Genomic DNA, 15,565 nt, shown 5'->3' on the forward strand with positions numbered 1-15,565 from the left:
TATGTATAGAATTTCCTTCTTGGGCAGCCAAAAATTCAGGATGCCAGTAAAGGGTCCCCCAGATCTTCTCAAACCTTTTGGACACCCGAAATGGGTGGCATAGGGCTTGGCAAGAAAATAACTTAGGCAGCACTGGGGCCACCTGGGGATGGGGTCCACCTGTGGAATGGGGAGGGGAAACGGAGCTCTCTTAATGACCCTCCACCTCCAGCCATCAGTACCTTGGTAGCCTTCGCCCTCCAGCATCCTAGCTCCACATTTGAGGGATTCCCAGTTATCCCACGTGCGCTCTTGACACACACACACACACAGAACCTTGGTTAGGAGGAGAGAGGGTGGGTGCGTGAGCTTCTAACCTCGGCACCGAGGGTCGCTGGCGGGGTGGCGGCCTGTGCCGCACGCAGGTTGCCCGCCGCGTGGAGGAGGCGGCGGCGCGGGGCGCGGAGGGGCGCGGGGCGGGCCCGCCACTCCCGCGCGGCCGCGGTGAGGGGCAGCGCGGCTTCCCCGAAGATGCAGCGCAGCATATTTTGCACATGAGTTCAGAGGAAGAGGAAGTGTAGCCGGCGGACGCGCGGCGGCGGCGGCGGCGGCGGCGGCGGCGGGGGCGCGTCGGGACTGGAGCCGGAGCGCGCCGGGCGCAGGGCGCAGCGAGCGGGAGCGCGGCGGCCGCGGGCTCCGACGGACGCACTTATCGCCGGAGGGACAGACACACGGCACAGCGCATCGCCGCCGCCCCCCCCCCCCCCACCCACTGGTGCCCACGCCTTCTCCGCGCCGCCGCCGCCTCTGCATGGCACAAACTTTCCTCCCGGGACGCAACACACTGTCTCGGGGAGCCCGCACCCGCGCCTTCTCCTCAGCGAGTCCGGAACGGTAGGTGGGCGCGCAGCGGGATTTGGGGCGTAGGCGGGCACAAACCCCTCCATTTGGCCCCGCTGCGGGACTCCGGCGGACAGGGGAAGCCCCGCGTGGCGCCTCCCTGCAGGTTGCCAGAGCTGGGGCGTGCTTCCCAGGCGCCGGGGCTGCCAGAGGACCCTTCCTCTCACCCTCCTCCTTCCCCCTCCCCCCAACGCGCAACTCCCCCTCCCCCCCGCGCACCTCCGGCCAGAGTTTGGATGGGGTCGGGCCGCTACATGGGGCGCAGCAGTCTTGGGCCAACTTTATTGGGGAGAAAAATCATCCCCGCGGGCTGTGCGGAGAGGCACCCGAGCAATCTGTTGGGGGTCGTGGGTTTTGCGGGCTCGGGGACGCCTAGGGAGGAATCAGAGAGGAAGCTTCCAGGCTACAGGTGGATCTAGGACAAGGCTGCAGGGAGTCCTCTGCACAGATCAGGCTGGCGCTGGCCACGGAGTGTAGGTTCAGGAGGGAGAGACAGTTGGGGTGGGGTGGAGGCGGCTCCGGCTGCCCTTGGGCGTGCGCCCTAGGAGGTGGGTTTGCTCCCGGGGCAGGAATGATGGATGGGTGGGAGCAGACGCGTTCGGAGGAAGCACCGCAGCCACTCAGAGGCTCAGATACCAGGGACTGGGGGAGTCCCCAGCGCTAAAAAAACACGGGCATTTCCCCTTTGTAAGGGGGTTTCTTCCCTCCACCTAACCCACTTTCCTAGGTTCAAGGGACGCCAGTGTGTGTCTGGATCAGGGTGGGGTGGTGGCAGCGTATATGTTAGGAAGCCCAGTTGTCAGGCATGCACCCCCTCCTCCTGGGCCGAGGCGCTTGCCCTTCACCTAGGCTATCGCGCTGGGTTTGGCAGCAAGAACAGCGTGGAGGCCAAGTGCGAGAGACGCAGGCGCGCGCCCTGTTGCACACACTGGGCCGCCCTGCGTGGTTGTGGGTAGTTCCCAGGGACGCTGGGTGGTGTCAGCGAGTTTGTGAGGGGGCTTCAAAACAAACAAACAAAAAGTGTGTGTTTTTTTCCCTCTCCAAAAGTCTGGCACACGTCCCTACATTGGAGTGGTTGCCCTGGTTTCCAGCAACAGCCTCTTGTAATTGGTACAGCTGTTTTCAGATGCTGGGCTGGCAGTCAGGCCAGGCGTCTCCCAGCCCCTGCTATTGTGTGTCATCTCAGGATAAGCGGGGCCCGGCCAGGAAGGAAGGCCGGCGTAATGTGAGCGACCTCTGCGTCTGTGGGTAGCTCACGCTAGGCACCCCCACGTGTCCCTAGCCACCGGGACTCCTGAAATGTACCTCTGAACATCTGAATTCCCCACTTAAGTTCAAGTGACCCCAGATGTCACCAAACCCCGCAGAGGGATTAGGCAACAAGTTGTTTGGGGCTCTCGGTGCATGTGTGTGCTAACCTCAGTGAAATCACGTTAACCTCAGAGCAGCTCTGCATCCTCTTTTGCCTCCAGTGGGGTATCTGGCCTGAGAGCTGGGACGTCATCCTCTGGCTGCCTTTGTAGAACAGGTCACGGGGTTGGTTTTTCTTTGTTTGTCTTTGGCTGCAGGGACCTGGGGCGAATGGAAGTGGAGTGTTGGACAGTTGGCTCGTGGATTGGGTGCAGGAATGGAAGGAGAACCAGTTGGGAGTACAAGTCGGTGTGTCCTTTTTCTCCCTCTGGAGAAGGAATTTTTTTGGCTTACATTCAAGTCATTGCTTTGTCTGTAGGGAAACAGGCAGAAAATCTTTGGCATGAGTGATGCGAGTTCCTGTAAAGCTGCTCGTGTTCTTGCAATCTTCGCTTTTCAGCAGCGCCGAAATGGTGTGGGGCCGTGGCTGGGTGGGCAGGAGTGCCTTGCCAAATTTCTGACGTGGTGGGCTAAGGAGAGAGCACTAGGACTCTTTCCCCTGCCCATGTCCTTTTAGAAAATGTAGGAAAGTTGCCCTAACCGGTTTGGCTCAGTGGATAGCGCGTCGGCCTGCGGACTGAAGGGTCCCAGGTTCGATTCCGGTCAAGAGCATGTACCTTGGTTGCGGGCACATCCCCAATAGGGGGTGTGCAGGAGGCATCCGATCAATGATTCTCTCTCATCGATGTTTCTAGCTCTCTATCCCTCTCCCTTCCTCTCTGTAAAAATCAATAAAATATATTTAAAAAATAAAATAAATAAATTAAGCACTAAAGAAATTTAAAAAAAAAGAAAAGAAAAAGAAAATGTAGGAAAGTTGCAGCAGCAGTGACCATCCAAATGCTTACACCCAGGGCCTGTAATTTTGCTATCACATGGGTTTGATTGCCCATCTCTCCATCTCTTCATCCCTCTATCCATCATCAGTCCGACTTACTGTTTTATTCATTTTAAAGTAAATTACAGACTTTGATACAGGTCACTCCTGAACATTTCACACATTTTATTACTTAGAGTCCAATGTATAGTCATGATTTTCTTAAGGTATAATTTATATATGTATAGTGAAATGCAAAAACCTTGAGCGTAACATTTGTGTAATATTTTGACTGATTTTTACACCTGTATGTTGGGGAACGTCCAGCCAGCTGGCCGTATAAGGCCCTTGAAATCATTTGGTCTGGCCCTGCCAAGGCAAGCACAGGCGGGACTCGAAATTCAATAAATCTAGGAGATTTTTTTCAGAGCAACATACATTTATATTAAGTGAATTGTATTAAGCAAATTATGTTATAAGTACCCAAATGGCCCTTGGCAGAAAAAAGGTGCCCCCCCCCCCCCCCCGCCGCCCCGGCATTTGAAGGGGAATATTTCTGTCTCTATGGAGAAGGAGAATATTACCATCATCCAAGAAAGTTCCTTCATCCCACTTCCGGTCAGTCCCTGTCCCCACCCTTTCTTTCAGTGGCAAATACCACTCTGATTGTTTCTCGCTCTGGGTTCCTTGAACCTGATCTGGAACTTCATGTAAGTGGGATTCTACAGTGTTGTGTAAAGCTTCTTTCACTCAGCATGATTCTGAGATTCATTCATGTTGAGTGTTCAGTCATTTGGTCTCTATTTATTGCTGAGTTATAGTCCAGGTTATGTCTGTGCCACAATTTGTTTATATATTCCTGTGTTGATGGACACATGGCTTATTCCCAGTTTTGTTTTGTTTTGTTTGTTTGTTTTGGGGGGGGGGGCGTATTGTGAATAAAGGTGCTATGAATATTTGTGTACAGTCTTCCTAGGGACATATGTTCTCATTTCTTGTGGGTAAATGTCTAGGAGTGGAATTGCTTGGTCTTAGAACCTCCCAAGAAACTAACAGACCTTTTCCCAACATGCTTATACCATTGTACATTCCCACCATCAAGAATACAAGTGTGAGGTTTTAGAATACAAGTATGATTTAACTAGTGTTCTTTGGGGCCACAGGGGGCCCAGAAATTGGGCCCACCTGAGACGGCGTGGAACATGCTGTTTTCAAAAGTGGAGGAGCTGTGAGAAATCCCCAACTCTGCCAGTAAATGCGTTTACAGTTAAATGATGGCAGACAATCAGAGGAACATTTTGTTTTTGGAAATCTTCAGAGAAGGGAATTCCATAGGGGAATGTGTACTTGGTTGTGAAAGAAGATTGACTGAGTGCTTTCTATATAAAGAAAAATAACCCCTGAACCCCACAGAATTCCACCAAACTTCTGTTTAGAAACTCCCGAGGGATTCCTGGCAGATTGGTCTGGTTGGTGTGAACTTGGTGGAGAGTCCCGTTGGATTTCACCGGCTCCGGCAGCTTGTTGAAAGGGGTTGTGTTTGCTTTGTGAGGAAGATCGGATTTGGCTTTTTGAAGGCTCAGAACAGCTTTCCTGTTCATGTGATTTGGCCTGTCAGTGGAAACATGGCCTGTCAACACCCCCTTTCTTGTCCCTGCTGAAAAAATGGGCTGGCTCCCCTCAGGTCCCCTTACATCTCCATTCCTCTCTGTGGGCCAGCAGCGGAGCCTGGGCTCTGCTGGCCCAGGAAACAAGAATGGAGCCTCCCTGCCTGGGAGGGACCCCAGGATGAAGTTTTTCCATCTCCCCGAGGTGTCTCAGTGGGGGACCAAGCGTTGCAGATGGTGAAGAGTCTTGAGACAGCGCCCCCTGCGGACTGTTTTCCTCCATAGTCAGCACAGTGGTCGGCAAACTGTGGCTCGCGAGCCACATGCGGCTCTTTGGCCCCTTGAGTGTGGCTCTTCCACAAAACACCACTGCCTGGGCGAGTCTGTTTTGAAGAAGCGGCGTTAGAAGAAGTTGAAGTCTAAAAAATTTGGCTCTCAAGAGAAATTTCAATCGTTGTGCTGTTGATATTGGGCTCTGTTGACTCATGAGTTTGCCGACCACTGGCCTAGCACATGCCTGCCACGGAGTAGGGACACAATAAACGTTGGCTGAACGATGCTTGTGACTCCTGGTACCCGCTAGGTGAGTACCTCTCTGGAGAGACACAGTGAGTGGCGAGACGTCAGGGCCCCAGACATACTTTCCTCGATGCCGCTTTCCATGGCCTGGGAACCAGGTTCAAGGTGACGGGGCTCAGGAAAACTTGGCCGGCTGTAAACTTTCGTGGCAGCAGCACCACTCTTATTTTATTACAGATTTTACTGTTGTTATTCATGAAATAATAATTATAGTGACCACTTGCCAGCTGCTTACTCTTTGCCAGGCACTGTTAGGCACTTTACCTGCTGTATTCTCCCAATTTAATCCTACTTCGAGGCCAGCACTATTATTATCTGCTCTTTAGCCTCGAGGAAACTGAAGCTTAGCGAGGTTAAGGAAGTTGCCCTAAGTTCACATTTTGATGTTTCCCAGACTTTTAAGGGGAGGGACTGTGACGTTCTGGTTTCCCAAATGCATATTCCGTTCAAAAGCACCGATTGCCACATAGGCAAAGCCATAGTACGGTAGACATGTAAACTGGATAGGCAGAACACAGTCCCGGGCAATGACACACCCGAATCGCTGTCTTTAGTCCTTTTCCTTTTTGTTTTAAGCTCGCTGAGTTTGGGGCAGCTGGGGCCTGTATAGCGGTACTAATTTTGGTGACAATTTAAGATATTATTGGTTGATTAGGATTGTCATTTTATTGTAGGAAGTGAGACATTGCCAGCTGTTTGGTTTGAGTGTCTGTAGCTGAGCTGTCCAATACAGTAGCCACTAGCTACCTGTGGCTATTTACATGGAAATGAATTAAAATGAAAAAAAAAATAAAAAAATAAAAATCCAGTTCCGCAGTCTCACTCGCCACCTTCCAAGTGCTCAACATGTGGTTATTGGCTGCGGAATTGGACAGCACAGATAAAGATTGTGTGTGTGTGTGTGTGTGTGTGTGTGTGTTAATCCTCACCTGAGGGTATTTTTTCCATTGATTTTTAAGAGAGAATAGAGGGGAAGGGGAGAGACACACAGAGAGAAACATCACTGTGAGAGAGACGCACAGATTTGTTGCCTCCTGCACATGCTCTGACTAGCGCCGGGGAATTGAGCCTCCAACCAGGTACCTGCCCTTGACCGGAATCGAACCCACCACCCTTCAATCTGTGGGCCGACACTCTTAACGACTGAGCAAGCCAGCTAGGGTGCCACAGATTATTTTCATTGCCCCTGGAAGTTTGTTTGATAGTGCGACTCTATAGTAAGCATTTCTCTCGTCTCTTTCAGTCTAAGAATTGGCAACATGCGTGGCTAAGGCTTTAGGCTATTTTTTACTGACAAGAGATAAATTAGCCAGATTTTTCTTTTATGTTTACTTTTTAAAGGTTGTATGTGTGTGATCTCTCCTCTCATTCACATTCAGTTTTTGACATACATTATTTTTTTTTCCCCCTCCTGGGCCCCCAAAGGGGCTTTCCTCTATTATCATTGTATATTTCACCGAGATGCTTTCTCTGAAAAGATCAGTCCAGCAGGCAAACCATGGCCACTGCTTGAACCCTGTTAATTCCTTGCTCTCCAAATAAGAATTCAGTTCAGCTTTTAAATATGCATTTGTGTGGCTTACTCCCTACCTGGGCTGAATTCAGGAAGAAAAATCGCTCTCAGCGGGGCCAGAGCCAAAGAGCTAGAAAATCAGGTCGCATTCTACGCGTGATGGCTGCCTGCCAAGCCTGAGATGGAGGAGACACCATTTGGGGTACTTAAGGGCTTCATTTTGGGGTATTGCTGGTCTGGCCTATCCCTGTGGTGTCAGAAGTGCTGGACAGGGCGGGCAGCCTGGGGGGGTAGGGGGGACATGGTGCTGTGGCTTTCTCCCCTCTCTGCTGTACACTCTTCCAGAATCAGGTTCCAAGCGAAGGGGACACCAGCCCTCAGGTGTGGGGAACGGGACCAGCCAGAGGTGGAAAGTCAGCATCAGCATCAGCATCAGCTGTGTTTTGCTCAGCTTGCTTGGTACTGACCAACCTTCAAATGACTTTGTAAAATGGTATTACAATGGTGGTGTTTCTCCCACAGCCATGCCCTTCACACTTTTTCAAACCGGAAGCGAAACCTCACTGGCAGATTCCTTTGCCTTTTACAATGAAAATGTCCCGTTTTGTCGTCCCATAGGCAGACCCCTTCATTGTCAGCATTTATTCTTTGCAGAGGATTATCAGCTTCCACTGGTGTGTGTGTGTGTGTGTGTATTGTGTGTGTGTGTGTGTATTGTGTGTGTGTGTGCGTGTGTTGTGTTGACACTCCCTATTTTGAATTTCACTCTGAGGAAATACTTTTGGAGGAACCATTCAAGTTTTATGGGATAGCTCCCACATTCTTCAGATTTGGAGAATTTGTTGTAATCGGCATAATCCACAAAAGTTGGATGGCAAGAGATGAAGTTTTTCCACAACCTCTGGTTAATGGAACTTGACCGTATCGGGTATTAACCAGATTTCGGAAATAGCGAGTACAAGGAAGCAGCCTGTTCATTTAAACACTTCATTAACTTAGCAAAGTCTTTTGGGGATTCTTATGGTGTTTTGGGACATCTTATAAGCACCCTTTTCAGAGTGGTGTAATTGTGGGTATAGGCAGGTTAAAAGGAATCTTTGTAGTGGGTCACAAGTCATGCTAGTAAAAGTACTTACAGTAGTTAACATTGATAGTGCTTTTTTCTGTGTGCCTGAGCTCTTCTTAGCTCTGTTAAGTATTAACTTATTTAATCCTTACCCTGCAGGTAGATTCTGCAGTTATCCCCATCTTATAGTTGAGAAAACTGAGGTTAGGTTGCTACCTCGAGGTAGAGACACTGGGATTTGAACCCAGGTGATGTGGCTCCAGAGACTTTGCACCCAACCCCCGTGCTCTGCTGTTAAGAAGGTGAACTTGAGAGTGGCAGGCGGATTGCCCACTCTGGCTGCCAGTTAGACTCACTTAGGAGGCTTTAAAAAATACGAATGCCTGGCCCCCACCCCTAAATGCCTGGGCAGCAGGACTTGAAAACATCCAACACTGAGAGCCACCTCCATAGCTCAGGGTTTCTCAAACTTGACTTGATTCAGACTTAATCACCTGGTGAAAAGCAGATTCTGATTCACAGGCCTGGGCGGGGCCTGAGGTCCGCATTTCTTACCAGCTCCCAGGGGTGCCTGTGCTTCGGGGCTGAGGACCACACATGGAGTAGCAAGTTCTCACGAGAGAGGGCTGGTTCTAGCTGAGGGTGGTTGGGGTGCAGACTGGAAGGAGAACAGAAAGGTAGTCTGCATAAGATACCCACTTCGATGTGGGGGTGGGGTGGTAAGCAAGTGTTTTCCTTTGATAAATACCCTTTGTATTCCTTATCTTTTGCTGTATAACAAATTACTCCCAAACTTGGCAGCTGAAAACAACAATAAACACTTATTATCTCACAGGGTGGGGTTGGGAATCCAGAGCAGCTTAGCTGGGTGATTTCAGACTCAGGGTCTCTCCTGAGGTTGCAGGTTCAATCCCTGGTTTGGGAGTGTATGGGAGGCAACTGATAATGTTTCTCTCTCACATCTATGTTCCCCTCTCTCTCTCTCTCACCCCCCCACCCCCCTCTTCTCTTCCTCACTCTCTCAAATCAGTAACATATCCTAGGGTAGGGATTATTTTCTTTTTTTAAAGTGGCACCATACAATAATACTGTTTCCTATCGATGGTTCTTTTACTTGGCATTGAATCAGAAGCACTTTCAACGGGGAAATTTTAGTTATCCTTGGGTTTCTGTCTTAGATTATGTTTGTAGGATATCAAGATTTGACACCATCTGAATAATTGACTGAATTTTGAAGTTTTCATTTACATTTCTGGGTTGAGAGAGACATCCCTATTATGTAGAATATTTAAATTTGGATCATCAGTTCTTACTTTAGGTGACTGAATGATGTTATAAACACACTTCAGTCTTCAAACACGGGATTTGAGCGTAGAAATAAAAAATGAGTTCGCTAGCTTATCCAGCGTCATTGCACATAATTGCCCTGTCTCTGGTTGCTTGTCATGAGCTGTTGGCAATTGTTAAAATTAGCTTTACAGTTTGCCTCAGATTAGCGGCAAGTGTGGTAAATGAGGGCTCGCTCTTAATGAAACTAATTTGTATTTGAAAATATAACTACATTTATTGCCCCCATTATTTAAATGCGTGCATGCTCGTTGATAGAAAAAAAATGAGCCTTTCAACTCCAGTTTTTATAAACACTCACTGAAAAATCATCTTTTAAGGAGGCGATCCTTTTTGAAGTGGTTTTCCCAGTGTTTTATGGGCATCTTGGGAAGCATTTCAGAAACAAATTAGGAGTCCTTCTCAAATAAAAAAAGAAATTTAATTTCGACACTTAACATGACACAGGGCATCGTGCCCCATTGCGGATCAGCTTTCTTTGGAACCCAGTCTGTGGTGATGTGCTCCCTGCTTATATCGCAGCAATTTTCTCTGAATGCCCTGCACCCACCCAGACCTCTGGCTCAGAACAGCCAGCCTCCCTGCACCACGCGCTCTGTTCATTGTCGTTCTCCTCCTTTCACTTGCCGTCTCCTTGAGGGCAAGTCTTGGTCTTCCCGTTTTTATTTTTCTTCAATATTTTTTATTGATTTCAAATAAGAAGGAAGAGGGAGAGAGAGATGGAAACATCAATGATAAGAGAGAATCACTGACCAGCTGCCTCCTACATGTCCCACGCTGGGGATTGAGCCCATAACCTGGGCATGTGCCCTGACGGGGAATCAAACCGTGATCTCTTGGTTTATAGATCGACATAATCAACTACTGAGCCACGCCGGCCGGGCCCATTTTTTACATTTCTTAATCGAATACCTGACTCAAAGCGGGCGTTCACAAGTGCACATTGAATGAGTGATTGAATGCATGGATTTGGAACATAAGTTCCCTCGCTCCTGGAGCCCACAACTTCTGCATGAAGCTGGTCCACCGTATATCAAACACACACCCATTCTAGACTTGATTCAGGAAGAATTGATTTTCCAGAACGTCACTATTTGAGGGGGGTCTTTGCTTCCTGGTTGTTTGCAGTGTCTGGCAGAAATAGGCTGGAGTCATTAGGAACTGGATGCTGACTAGGCAGGAAAATAAAGTCATCCCTGGGAGGCTCTGAGACCCAACTGAAGGGATGTCTTCCGGGAAGGCAGGTATACAAAGAAGAAAAAGCCTCCTGAATGATTGTCAAGTCCTCTAAGCTGACCCCACGATCAACTTGCACATAAAATATGTAGCCTGGTTTACGTTAGGTATCAGTGTGATGTGACTGTAGGGGTTTGGAGGGGCAGAGCTGTAGGGGTTGGATGGACTGTCGCAAAGTACTCGGGAAATTTCATCACACACAGGTGGTTTCTAGCCTGTGTCCTTGACAGAAACAGACAGCTACAACCAAAGGAGAATTAGGCATGAACAGCACTGCTGCTCATGGTTTCACTCAGCGGATGCCCCAGAGTGGCATCAGGAGGTGGAGGGGCCAATCGGGCGGTCTCTAAGAGGGTCTCATCTTCCTCCGTGCCTCCGGGGGGGTCAGCATCGGGCCACCCTGAGTGTGTAAAGGGAACCATTCTTCATCAACAGGACCCTGCACTCACGGTGCAACCCGGCAAGCCCACTCCGAGGTATGACCCTAGAGAAGAGAAAACTAATGCCAAACTGGGAATAATCCAGATATCCTCCCAAGGTTGAATGGCTAAAACAGGGTCACTCGGTGGAGGCCAGCCTCAACTGGTGCTTGACTAAGGAGGCGACAGGCCGTGGTCATTTTGAGCAAGCTAGGGGTGTGACAGATTGCATGATGAATCATCCCAAACCTTAGAGGCCTAAAACAGCAACAATGGTGTATTTTGCTCAGGAATCTTCAATTTTTGGCAGGTCTTTTTTTTTTTTATTTTAATATATTTTTATTGATTTTTTTACAGAGAGGAAGGGAGAGGGATAGATAGCTAGAAACATCGATGAGAGAGAAACATCAGCTGCCTCCTGCACACCTCCTACTGGGGATGTGCCCACAACCAAGGTACTTGCCCTTGACCGGAATCGAACCTGGGACCTTTCAGTCCGCAGGCCGACGCTCTATCCACTGAGCCAAACCGGTTTCGGCAGTTTCTGGCAGGTCTTGATGGAAACAGCTTGCCTGTGCTCCACATGGCGTCGGTGGCTTAACTGAGGCAGAAGCTCGACTTCCAGGATGGCTCACTGGCAAGGTGGCTGGCACGTTGGTGCTGGCTCTGGCTTCCTCTCCACATGGGCCTCTCTTTGGGCTGCTTGGGCTTCCTCCTGGCATGGTGGCTGGCTTCCAAGAGTAGGCATCCCAAGAAGCAGGCAGCGGATGCTCCCAGTTTCTTAAGTCCCGGACACGGCTAGCTCTGCGTCACTCCGCCATGTTCTCTTGGTCAGGCAGTCCTGGAGCCCAGATTCAGAGGGGGTGATATAGACCACATCTGAGCGGCAGGAGTGTCAGAGGATTGGGGGAGCACATTTAAAAACCATCACATTTATCGTCTACCTTCTGCCCTGCTGGAGACTTGGAGCCCCGAGGAAGATGTGCCTGAATGGCTGCATGAGGGAATGTACAGCCACACCAGAAATCGCCTTGCCTGCACCGGGCAAGGCTGTTGACTTCACTCTTTCCTCCTCTCACAGTCTCCTACCCAACCTTTGCCCCAAGCACCTTGTGGGACTCTAATGTGAGCATGATTTGGGAGCTTCCTATAGCGAACAGTAAAGTTTACAAAACTCTACAGTAATGTAAGGCACTATTATAGATCTTATTCTTCCTCCTCCTGTAAGCTACATGTTTGTGACTTGTTTCAGCATAGTAGTGACTGAATATAGATATTTTGGGAATGACATAAAAGTCTTCTCTATTTTGACAGAGGTGGGGGGTTGGTTTGAAATGAAGGAATGAACTGAAGGGAATACATGTGTGCCAGGAGTAGGGCCCTGGACACAAAAGAGTAAGAGGTACAAATTCACACTAAGGTTTCAGTGGCCAGTAACGTCTTCTTTTATCTCCCTGTCCAGAGAGAGCTGTGCTTTAAGAGCCGTTGCTTACCCAGGGTTGCACACACTCCAAAGAAATGAATCTCTAAAGTTTGAGACCCCGATGATTCACTGATATTACAGTTTTGCTACTGCTTGGTACTGTTTCTCTTTCCTTTGTCTGATCACATAGGTCAGTGGTCGGCAAACTGCGGCTCGCGAGCCACATGCGGCTCTTTGGCCCCTTGAGTGTAGCTCTTCCACAAAATACCACAGCTTGGGCGAGTCTATTTTGAAGAAGTGGCGTTAGAAGAAGTTGAAGTTTAAAAAATTTGGCTCTCAAAAGAAATTTCAATCGTTGTACTATTGATATTTGGCTCTGTTGACTAATGAGTTTGCCGACCATGGACATAGATGATTTGCCTAGAGCTGCATCAGACCCTGCGAGGCAAGCACAGTGTCCTTTGGGGTGAACTTGGGCAGAGACTTCAAGTTCAGATTGAAACATTAACTCAGCGTTTTAAAATGGGAGAGTTTCTCTAAGGCTCCTCGGCATACTTCCACCACCACCACCATCTGCCCCAACCTTGCCTGAGTCTTTCTTACTCACCTTGGTAATTCTCTCCTCCTTTTTTTTTTCTGCTGTCAGGGAACCTGTCCTATATCAAAGAAATTAAATCATACTCAAGTGGTAGTGGCTTCCCAGGGCTTAGTTTGTTGCCCTTCCCATGGAGATATTTGTGGTTTCCAAGGAGATGCGGAGCTAGAGCGATTCTGATTTAAAAAAAAAAAAAAATGAATCTCTCATGCTAGACCTTACCTAACAGGATAGCAGGAATGAGAGAGTTTTTTGAGGAAGAGGTTTCTTCTTGGAGATCCTCAGACACTCAGTCCTTCTTAGGAAGTGAGTGGCTTGGCCAGCCTCCGGGGTATCTCCAATTCTATTCCTGGGGTGGCATTGCTCATCTCACCAGGGTTACCTGGGTCCCTAAGACTTAGGGGCCTCCCATGTCCACTTTTCTTCTGCTTCGTTGGAGCAGATGCCAGCTGGCTTGCCTTTCCGCAGTTCAATATGCAGCCTCTGTACAAATCAGCTATTAAATCTGCAGAACTAGAGTATTTTACAAGTAATCAGTCCATGCAGATTGCACATAAATCATGTCTGCTCTGGCCCTTTGGACGCTAATGTTCCCTTATTAAGGCATAAGTAAGCCTTCCTGTTCTCATCCATCCTTCCAGGCTTTTTTTTAATTACTGAAAAGTATAGCCTGCTTGTCGCTGCACCACCCTCTGCCACCACCACCACCCCCCCCCACCCCCCACCTTTCTTGAGGTTCGTTTTGTTTTTTCTGGAGCTTGCCAAATTGCCTTAGGAAGCTGGGTACCTCGTGAATGGATTGAGCAAAAGGAAATTCTTATCTCTGAAAGGAAGCGGTTACCACGTTTCTGTTTGTGATATTCTTGGCCAGTTAAAATTTCTGTGAAATATGTTCTGATGGCAGCACCAGGACCCCAGGGAGCCGGGGGAGTGTTGGTCATGCTCGGTGCACAAAAAGGAAAATATCTCCCGCTGAAGTCTTGGTGGGGGCGGCGGGGGGGGGGCGGGGGAGATAAAAAAGTCATTTCATGAATGTCATTCTGCCCAAATACGCAGAGAACCTGCGTTGCTTTTCACAGAAGACTGAAAGCCCGGCCACCCTAATATGCACATTATTTTAACATTTTCCCATTTTCTTTTCAAACTGTAGCTACACATCTTCACTCTAATATACGTGGGTTTCTGCTTCCAATTTCGCTGGCCCTGCTATTAGTGCTCGGCCAGTTTTTCTTTTGGTCTGAAATGACTTTCTAAGAACATGGAAGCATGGTATTATTCCTGTGGTTTGGTCTAAAAAAGAAAAATTCGGGGCCTTTACACGAGGCCCATAAAAATACTACCGTCTCCATTTAGAGATGTTTTATGAATATAAATTCCTGTCTAAATAATTCCTGCCGAGGGTAGGAAAGACTTTGGAAATTGTGACAACAACTTATTATTTTCTCCTAGCAAGCACAGCAAAGGTGACACATCTCTCTTGTGGATTTTTTTTGTTTTTTTGTTCTGATGGGCTGACACCATAATGCACCGTATTGCTTTTTAGATCCTGATTTAAAATCACGTACCCAGATCATAGTGGAACTGAGGCACTGTGAGGTATTATTTTCCTCAGAGAGGAGGAAAAAGATAGAGAGCAGGCATGCTTTGGTGTCATTTCATAAATCGCAGGATGGCTGGTGATGACATCTTAACAGAAAGAGGAGCCAGCCCCAGTACTGAGTGCAGGGCCTCCGGTGTTTGGGTCATATAATAAACTAGAGGCCTGGTGCATGAATTCGTGCACCAGTGGGGTCTGGCTGGCCCGCCCCAATCGGGGCCCTGCCCCCAATAGGGATGGAGGAGGCCGATTGGGGGTGGAGCCGGTGGGGGGGGAGGGGCCACAGGCGGTTGGCTGGCCAGCCCCGCCCCCTGGTTGAACTCCTGGTCGAGGGGACAATTTGCATATTAGGCTTTTATTATATAGGATTATATTCTATATGTCATAAAGGCCGAGGTGCTTTATGTAGTCTTCAGGGAGATTATGGGGTCTTTTGTACTATGATGTTTAAAAATAAAATCTCAAAAAAAAATCCCCCCCTTTACTTCCCTCTTGTTGGCAGCTGCTGAGATGGGTTGCAGATTAAACAAGTTAGAGAAACGCGATGACAAACGGCCTGGAAATATCTATTCAACTTTGAAGAGGCCACAGGTGGAAACCAAGATCGATGTGTCCTATGAATACCGCTTCCTGGAGTTCACGACCCTGAGTGCCGGTGAGTACAGCCACCCCATGTCCTGGGGACGGATGCGCTCCACCCTTGGCAGGGTCTGCAGCTAAGGCTGCCCCATCAGCGTGGGGGAGGGGGGCCGAGGGAGGGCACTGACAAGGACATACTAGGGGGGAGGGCTGTGGGAAACTCTAAAGGGTTGGCCTGCCCAAAGGGGACTGCTTACAGAAATCCATGATTTTTTGTGAAACCTTTTCACCTTGTAAAAGATAGTAACTAATTAAAATGATAATCAATTAAAATAAAACCATACGTGAGCCGACTGGTACACGTGAGTGGGCTGAACTTGGCCCTTGGGCCAAGCAGTGTGCAGACCCTGCTTGATGCCAAGCCATATAGAAAAGGAAGCCGAAACCTGTTTGGCTCAGTGGATAGAGCGTCGGCCTGCGGACTCAAGGGTCCCAGGT

At 48.9% G+C, this 15,565-nt stretch overlaps 1 protein-coding gene across 1 annotated transcript in view; it reads left to right on the plus strand.

The window, feature by feature from the left end:
• The first annotated feature begins 603 nt into the window (after positions 1 to 603).
• The window catches only part of RFTN1 (raftlin, lipid raft linker 1), a 174,086-nt gene continuing 159,124 nt past the window's right edge, over positions 604 to 15,565 (plus strand). Inside the window, exons 1-2 of the mRNA XM_008156721.3 lie at positions 604 to 873; positions 14,991 to 15,143. Of these exons, the coding sequence (XP_008154943.2) occupies positions 14,999 to 15,143 (145 nt within the window). The 5' untranslated portion in view covers positions 604 to 873; positions 14,991 to 14,998. The remainder of the gene's footprint in view (positions 874 to 14,990; positions 15,144 to 15,565) is intronic.

The sequence above is a fragment of the Eptesicus fuscus genome, chromosome 18 (assembly GCF_027574615.1).
Source record: "Eptesicus fuscus isolate TK198812 chromosome 18, DD_ASM_mEF_20220401, whole genome shotgun sequence".
In the NCBI taxonomy this organism is placed as follows: Eukaryota; Metazoa; Chordata; class Mammalia; order Chiroptera; family Vespertilionidae; genus Eptesicus; species Eptesicus fuscus.